The sequence below is a fragment of the Eleutherodactylus coqui genome, chromosome 7 (assembly GCF_035609145.1).
Source record: "Eleutherodactylus coqui strain aEleCoq1 chromosome 7, aEleCoq1.hap1, whole genome shotgun sequence".
In the NCBI taxonomy this organism is placed as follows: domain Eukaryota; kingdom Metazoa; phylum Chordata; class Amphibia; order Anura; family Eleutherodactylidae; genus Eleutherodactylus; species Eleutherodactylus coqui.
This window is the reverse complement of record NC_089843.1, coordinates 186792456-186800352: the sequence shown is the minus strand read 5'-3', so window position 1 is coordinate 186800352 and position 7897 is coordinate 186792456. Positions and strand designations below refer to the sequence as shown.

Below are 7897 nucleotides of genomic sequence, written 5' to 3'. Positions count from 1 at the left end.
AAACACATATGGCAATATATATATATACCCTCACATAAAGACATAAAAGCAGGATATACTCACATGACCCAATTCCCAACAGATAGATGTGAGCAGCTAATCGGCACTAATTAAAATCAAATTTAAAAATTTTTTTTTAATTTTTTTAATTTTCATAGGTAATGCCAACCTATTCTGCAGCCACAGAGATTCTCATCACTCACCAATGGCATCTATATTCCCAATGTCAAGCGCATACCCAATGTCATAAGAAGCCAATTAACTTAATAGTAATGATATGAAGCGTATCATTAAAAAAGTGTTGAGGTGACAAAATAAATGGCAGATTGTAAATCTTTAAGTTTTCTTCCTTTTTTGCCATCTTTGTCCTTTTTAAATAAAGTTCTTGAAGTAAAAAAAAAGGCGTTCTGCATCGTGCAGGTTCACACCCCCGTCTCTCTGGCAGAAGGATTCCAGCTGCTGTTTTGAGGGGACTGTCACCTGCGCTCTGCTGCTGTCCCTGCTGCTTTCGGCTTAGCAAGGAGATGAGCTTCTTGTTGTGAGTGTTGTCACCTCTGTATTGTCACCAGCTGCCTGGTGGTTCTGTGATCTGTGACACTGTCTTCCTGTCTGCACAATCTATCATTTTCTGTCTACTGTCGCAGAGTGATCCTTCCATTGTCACCCTGAGTTAGGTGGCTGTCACGCTGGGGTACGTCTTTTGTCTTGGGAATGAATTCATTGCATTACCACTGCTGGAGTTGCAAGGTCTGTGCATGATACAAGGTGGTCTTGTAGTCTCCTCTCTAGACGTCATAGACATAATGGCCAGAACGATCCTATTCGGATACTTTTCAGGACATCTGGAGCAAGTCTGAACAGTTTCTAAGTAGGGATGAGCGAACGTGTCCGTTACGGACACATCCGCACCTGGACACCGGCTTTGCCGAACACTGCAGTGTTCACGCGTAAGTGTCCGGGTGCCGCCGGGGGGCGGGGAGATGCGCGGCGGCGCGGGCGGCAGTAGCGGGGAACAGGGGGGAGCCCTCTCTCTCTCCCTCTCCCCCCCACTCCCCGCCGCACCCCCCCGCGCTGCCACGGCGGCCCCCGAACTTTTTCGCCCGAACACTGAAGTGTTCGCAAAGTTCGGTGTTCGGGCGAAAAAGGGGCGGAGCCGAACGTGTTCGCTCATCTCTATTTCTAAGTCAATAGGCCTGCGATAGTCTGAGATTGTCAGGAAAGTGTCATACAACAGGTCTAGGACCTCAAAGACTCAATACGGTATCTTGGAAAGTTCAGATTTGCTGACGTTTACAAATTAGTGTATTTAGGGGGATTTAAAGGGCATGTCCATTATTTGTAAAACATGGCTGCTTTCTTCAATAAAACAGCTCCACTCCTGTTGTGTCTGGTATTGCAGCTCAGCTCCGTTTGAAGTGAATCGAACAAGGCTGCAATACCACACCAAACCTAAGGACAGGGGAGGCAGTATTTTTGAAAGAAGGTAATCATGTTTATCTAATCCTCCTATACCACTCCTTTAGGCTACTTTCACAAGGGCATGAATCTCAGGCCAGTTTTGTGCATTGCGAGATGCACGAATATGGACTACATTATTGTGAATGGAGTCATACACATGAACGATTTTTTTTTTTCCTTCACAGCGAAGCCACAAGGTAAAAAAAAAAATCGCTACATGTCCGATTTATTTTTTATGTACCTTGGAACGCATTACTATTGTTTCCAGTGGGACAGGCAAACACACTGTATGCCGTGCAATGCGCACACGAGTGCAATGTGATGTTTACCATTGAAATCAATAGGAAATACTTTGTGGGTCCTTCAGTTGGTGTAAGGAGGGATTTGGGTTCCTGGAGAACTGGGCTGACTTTGCTGTCGGCTACAGGCTCTACCGTAGGGACGGGCTGCATCTTAATGGGGAGGATGCAGCTGTGCTGGGGGATAAGATGGCTAGAAGGCTGGAGGAGTGTTTAAACTAGGGACTGGGGGAGGGTAAAATGAGAAATAGTGGGGTAGCCAGTGTAACTAGCGATCCGGGTCCAAGCAAAGGGAATGGGGGTCGAGCAGGGGGTGGGGTTAGTACAGTTAGAACTGATAGATCAGCCATAAGTATGAATAGCAACAAAACAAATTTAAAAAACAAAAAAATGATATAAATTGTATGACCACGAATACAAGAAGTCTGATTGGTAAAGTGGGTGAGCTTGAAGCGAGAATGACTGATGAAAATTATCATATAGTCGGAATTACGGAAACATGGCTTGATGATAAGTGCGATTGGGCGGTGAATTTGCAGGGGTACAATCTCTTCAGAAGGGACCGAAGGAACCAGAAAGGGGGAGGGGTATGTCTGTACGTCAAATCGAACTTGAAGCCGAGGCTACGGGAGGATATAGGGGTAGGAGACGAACAGGTGGAATCTCTGTGGGTAGAAATACAGGGAGGAAAAAATAACAAAATCCTGATAGGGGTCTTCTATAGACCACCAAAAGCAACAGAAGAAACTGAAAAATTACTACTAAGGCAGATAGAAGAGGTGTCAAAGCGCAATGAAGTAATTATCATGGGGGACTTTAATTATCCAGATATAACATGGGAGAAGGAAACCTGCAAATCTCACAGGGGTGATAAGTTCTTGAGAGTAATTAAAGACAATTACCTGAACCAACTTGTGCAGGAACCAACAAAAGGGAGGGCCATTCTGGACCTAGTACTAACCAACAAACCGGAATGTATAAAGGGGGTGCAGGTTGAGGGGCACTTGGGGAACAGCGACCACAATATAATCAACTTCCAGCTGTCAATCAATAGGAAGCCTTATCAGGGAGCGACAAAGAAACTAAACTTTAGTAAAGCAAAATTTGATGAGCTTAGAAATACTATCGGTAACATTAATTGGGACAACATCCTCAAAAATAACGGTACAGAGGACAAATAGGAAAAGTTTAAAAGGATCCTAATCACCTCATGTGAGCAGTTCATTCCCTTTAAAAATAAAAGAAACTCAACTAAAAGGAAACCAATGTGGCTCGACAAGACGGTAAGAGGGGCAATAAACGAAAAAAAGGAAGCGTTCAAACTACTAAAGCAAGAAGGCAGCGAAGAAGCGTTAAAATCATACAGGAAAAAAAACAAAATATGCAAAGATAAGATCAAAACTGCCAAAGAGGAAGCAGAAAGACGGATCGCCAATGAGAGCAAAAACAAACCGAAGCTATTTTTCAACTATATTAACAGCAAAAGGATTTGCAGGGAGAGCGCTGGCCCTTTAAAAAATAATGCAGGAGAAATCATTGATGATGACGAAGGGAAAGCAAATCTACTAAACAGTTTCTTTTCAAGTGTATTCACAAACAAAAAGGAAATGCCACACGAGATGCAGGGGAATAAAATGAACTCCTCACAAAATATCTCATACTTAACGCAGGAGGAGGTTCCCGAATCTTCAGGGACGAGCAGGGAGATACTCGTCTAAAGCACATTACTCGAACGAGTAGTGCTTTAGCGAGTATACTCGCTCGTCCCTAGTATTGACACTTATCAAAGTTATTTCTATATTCCAGGACTAATTTTAGAATAGCGCCACCTATTGTTTATATTGAAAAGCCTTTTTGTGTCCGGTCCACTTCAGTAAATGTTCCAAGGTGGTCACACATACTAAGTCTTGGTTCTCTGCAGTACCGCTGTCTTACTTTCTTATCACTTGATCACATCTCATCTGGCATCAGAGGAGGCACAGCAACTTCAGAGACAGCCACTCACCACACCAGGGATCCCTCCACATACCAAGTGGAGCAGAAAGAAAAACAAAACTGAGCAGGTGGAACAATTACTGATGTGAACACAATAGAAACAGGTGGCTCTTTTCTAACATTAGTCCTGCAATATTTGGGGATAGAAACATTTTTTTAATAAGTGTAAATCCAAAAAATGTTCATAACAATGGGCTGGATTTAATTTTACTTTTTTTTACTCAAAGCTAGACTACACTCTAAAGATACGGAAATTTAAAGAAAGGGCACAGCATGAAAAATTGCCACAAAAACACATGTGCGAAACCACCCTTACACGTCTTTTGTAGCTCCAGATGTAATTGGAGACTTCTTTAACATGTTCAGGTTAAAGTGAAGCTCCGGTCTCCTCTATGCTCTTGTTATGTTAAAGGGGTTGTCCCGCGCCGAAACGGGGTTTTTTTTTTTCAACCCCCCCCCCCCGTTCGGCGCGAGACAACCCCGATGCAGGGAGGTAAAGAAAGCTCACCGGAGCGCTTACCTTAATCCCCACGCTCCGGTGACTTCTCTACTCACCGCTGAAGATGGCCTCTTCCTCCGTGGACCGCAGCTCTTCTGTGCGGTCCATTGCCGATTCCAGCCTCCTGATTGGCTGGAATCGGCACGTGACGGGGCGGAGCTACACGGAGCTACACGGAGCCCCATAGAAGACTGCAGAAGACCCGGACTGCGCAAGCGCGGCTAATTTGGCCATCGGAGGGCGAAAATTAGTCGGCACCATGGAGACGAGGACGCCAGCAACGGAGCAGGTAAGTATAAAACTTTTTATAACTTCTGCATGGCTCATAATTAATGCACAATGTACATTACAAAGTGCATTATTATGGCCATGCAGAAGTGTATAGACCCACTTGCTGCCTCGGGACAACCCCTTTAATATCTTGTACAAGCATGGCTAGAAAATACTGAAAAAGAATAGCAATACTACCTATTTATCCATGTAAATATCCGTTAAGACAGTCCCCTTATGCTTCTGCTGCATTGGTCTAATATGGTTGAGGCACTGAGGCTATAGTCACACGTTGGACAAATGGTGTGGTACTGGCAATGTGGGTGAGATTTCAATAAATACTCATCCACACTTTGCAAGGAAAATCTACAATGTAAATTGGTCTGCTGTGGAAATCAAAATCCACAGCATGTCAATTTATGCTGTAGATTTCACTTTTTTAAATGAGTGGGTGAAATCCTCATCAAAAGCATCAAAATCCATACCAGAAATTGCTCTACGTATGATTATAGCCTGGGTTCACACAGGGCGGATTCCCGTCGGAAATCTCGCGGTTTGGCCGCAGCAAAAACCGCGAGATCTCCGCCGGGAGAACCGCCGCAGTTTAAACCGCGGCGGCTTTGAAGCGGCTCGGCCGCATGCTTTTCCGTTGCGGCCGGCGCTCCCATAGGCTGGGTTCACACAGGGCGTATTCCCGTCGGAAATCTCGTGGTTTGGCCGCAGCAAAAACCGTGAGATTTCCGCCGGGAGAACCGCCGCGGTTTAAGCCGCGGCAACTTTGAAGCGCCCTGGCCGCTTGCTTTTCTGTTGCGGCCAGCGCTCCCATAGAGGAGAGCGCGGCCGTGACATAAATAAACAAAAAAGAAAAGATTAACAGACATGATGCTTTTTTTGAAACCGTGGCGGCCGCAGCCGCGGTTTAAGCCGGATTTACCGCAGCGGATTAGCCGTCCCGTGTGGACGAGGTTTCTGAGAAATCTCGTCCACATGGCTGGCTAATCCCGAGATTAGCGGCCGCGGGCGATTTTGCCGCGGGCAGATCTGCTGCGGCAAAACCACGGCAAATCCGCCCTGTGTGAACCCAGTATCTCATCAAAGAAAACAAGAATGCTTTGGGGATACTTTCCTCCGTTCAGGGAGCAGAAAAGGGGAATCCCCACAGCCAAATTACATCGTCTCTGGACGAAACCGAACAGTGCTGGACAGACCCCATTAAAGGGGTTGTCCCGTGCCGAAACGGGGTTCGGCGCGAGACAAACCCGATGCAGGGATAAAAAAAAAAAAAACAGATAGTACTTACCCGAATCCCCGCGCTCCGGTGACTTCTTACTTACCTTGCGAAGATGGCCGCCGGGATCTTCACCCACGGTGGACCGCAGGTCTTCTGTGCGTTCTATTGCCGATTCCAGCCTCCTGATTGGCTGGAATCGGCACACGTGACGGGGCGGAGCTACGCGATGACGCGTAGAAGGGGGCGGAGCCAGAACTCCGCTGCTGCCGAGACCCAAGAGAAGGGAGAAGACCGGACTGCGCAAGCGCGTCTAATTGGGCGATTAGACACTGAAAATTAGACGGCACCATGGAGACGGGGACGCCAGCAACGGAACAGGTAAGTGAATAACTTCTGTATGGCTCATAATTAATGCACAATGTACATTACAAAGTGCATCAATATGGCCATACAGAAGTGTATACCCCCACTTGCTTTCGCGGGACAACCCCTTTAACTATAATGGGGTCCATCTGCTTTCTGCATTTAATGGGACGAAGGTTCTGATGCACATGTGAATTCGGCCTTATATATATATATATATATATATATATATATATTTGGAAGAACCGATAAAAAAAGGTTTGGTACCGTGTTAGCGCGTGGAGCAAAATGTGATTGTTCTCAGTAAGAGAAACCAAGTAACCTTGTAGATATGAATGGCTGTGGTTGGTGCATCAAGCGCTGGCTCTCATTGGCTAAGCTACGGCACTCAAGGATCAATCAGAGCAATCTCTTGCTGGAGGTGGGGTTTTCAAACCAGTTACCAGCAAGAGATGGTCTTTCGTTTTAGGCAACTGCACGGAAGCCTGCAGGAATGCCGGAGAACAGCAGTAGGGACCCAGACGGTGCCTAAAAGGGAGTATAAGCCACCCCCTGAAAATAAAACCCTGTGCCTCTTTTGGGGCAAAAATTAATATGACAGGGTCTTGTTTTTGGGGAAACATGGTATGCCAGTTGGCTCAGTTCTAGCATTCAGCTTCCTTGGTTGCGTTTTCAGCTGTGCTGAAAACGATGTCAACGCTGCTGAAACTGCAGTAAAAGCAGCGTTTTTGCAAATGCCTATGTGAAGGAGGTGTAAAGAGAAAAAATATTTACTTGCTGATCTGTTTAAATCTCCATTGAGTAATCCAGAAACTCCAGTGCAGCGATGCATTACGTTTTTCTCTCCAAATCGCATCAGACTTGCATTTGGGTATAGAAATGCGGTATTAATCTGAATTTCCTGTTGCACCCGCCCGGGTAAATGCACTCTAAAGACTTTTTCACATGGCGTATTTTTCATTAGTATTTTGTGAGCCAAAACCAGGAGTTGGTCCGAAATACGGAAGAAATGCAAATCTTTACATTATACTTTCTCTCTGTACGTTCCACTTCTGGTTTTGGCTCACAAAATACTGATGAAAAATATTCCCTTGTGAAGGAGCCCTAGGGCCAGCTTCCCACGGGGCGATAAAATCGTGTGAGATTTGTGCATTTTGAGCCAGGGAGTGTTTTCCGCGTGTCATTTTGCGCGGACAACTCGCGGCCGTCTGCCTGGGATTGCCTTTTCTAATCTAACAAGGATTTTTTTTTTTCCATCTGGAACAGTATTGTATGTGAAACTTTATAGTTTATGTTGCTGAACACGGCAGTCTCTGGTCTTAAATATTTAGTATTTACTCGTGTGCCTGTGAGCAAATGCTGAGCTGCATGAACCGTCCAGAGATTTTCCCTACAGTTTGCTGAGTTGTAACTAGCCATTCCAGCATTTAGTTGATATTGTTTGTGATTTTTCATGCCCCTGAACCATTGAAAACTGCTGCTGGTAGCAGAGGCCATGTCATCAGCAGTAAATACACTCAGGCTTCTCGCTCAGCCTACAAATGTTGCATACTCCCTGACATTCTGATATTTATTGCTGCTTGGGCAGGCCCGGATCTGGGCTGCAGGAGGAAACAGCTGGGCCTCTTGCTTTCTTTTATTTTTCTTCCCACGTGCATTGTCATTGCTCCGTAAAGGCCATTCGTTTCCATTATTCATGATTGCCGTGCAGTCTACATAAGCAAGCGGCTTTCGACTTCTATGGGGCTCAATCAAGTGTATTTAAAGATCATCTAAATTTAT

General features: G+C 45.4%; 1 protein-coding gene across 1 annotated transcript in view; it reads left to right on the top strand.

Annotated features, from left to right (window-relative positions):
* The first annotated feature begins 432 nt into the window (after positions 1–432).
* The window catches only part of LOC136573017 (MOB kinase activator 1B), an 83947-nt gene continuing 76482 nt past the window's right edge, over positions 433–7897 (top strand). The window contains exon 1 of the mRNA XM_066574111.1: positions 433–538. Coding sequence (XP_066430208.1) covers positions 525–538 — 14 coding nt within the window. The 5' untranslated portion in view covers positions 433–524. The remainder of the gene's footprint in view (positions 539–7897) is intronic.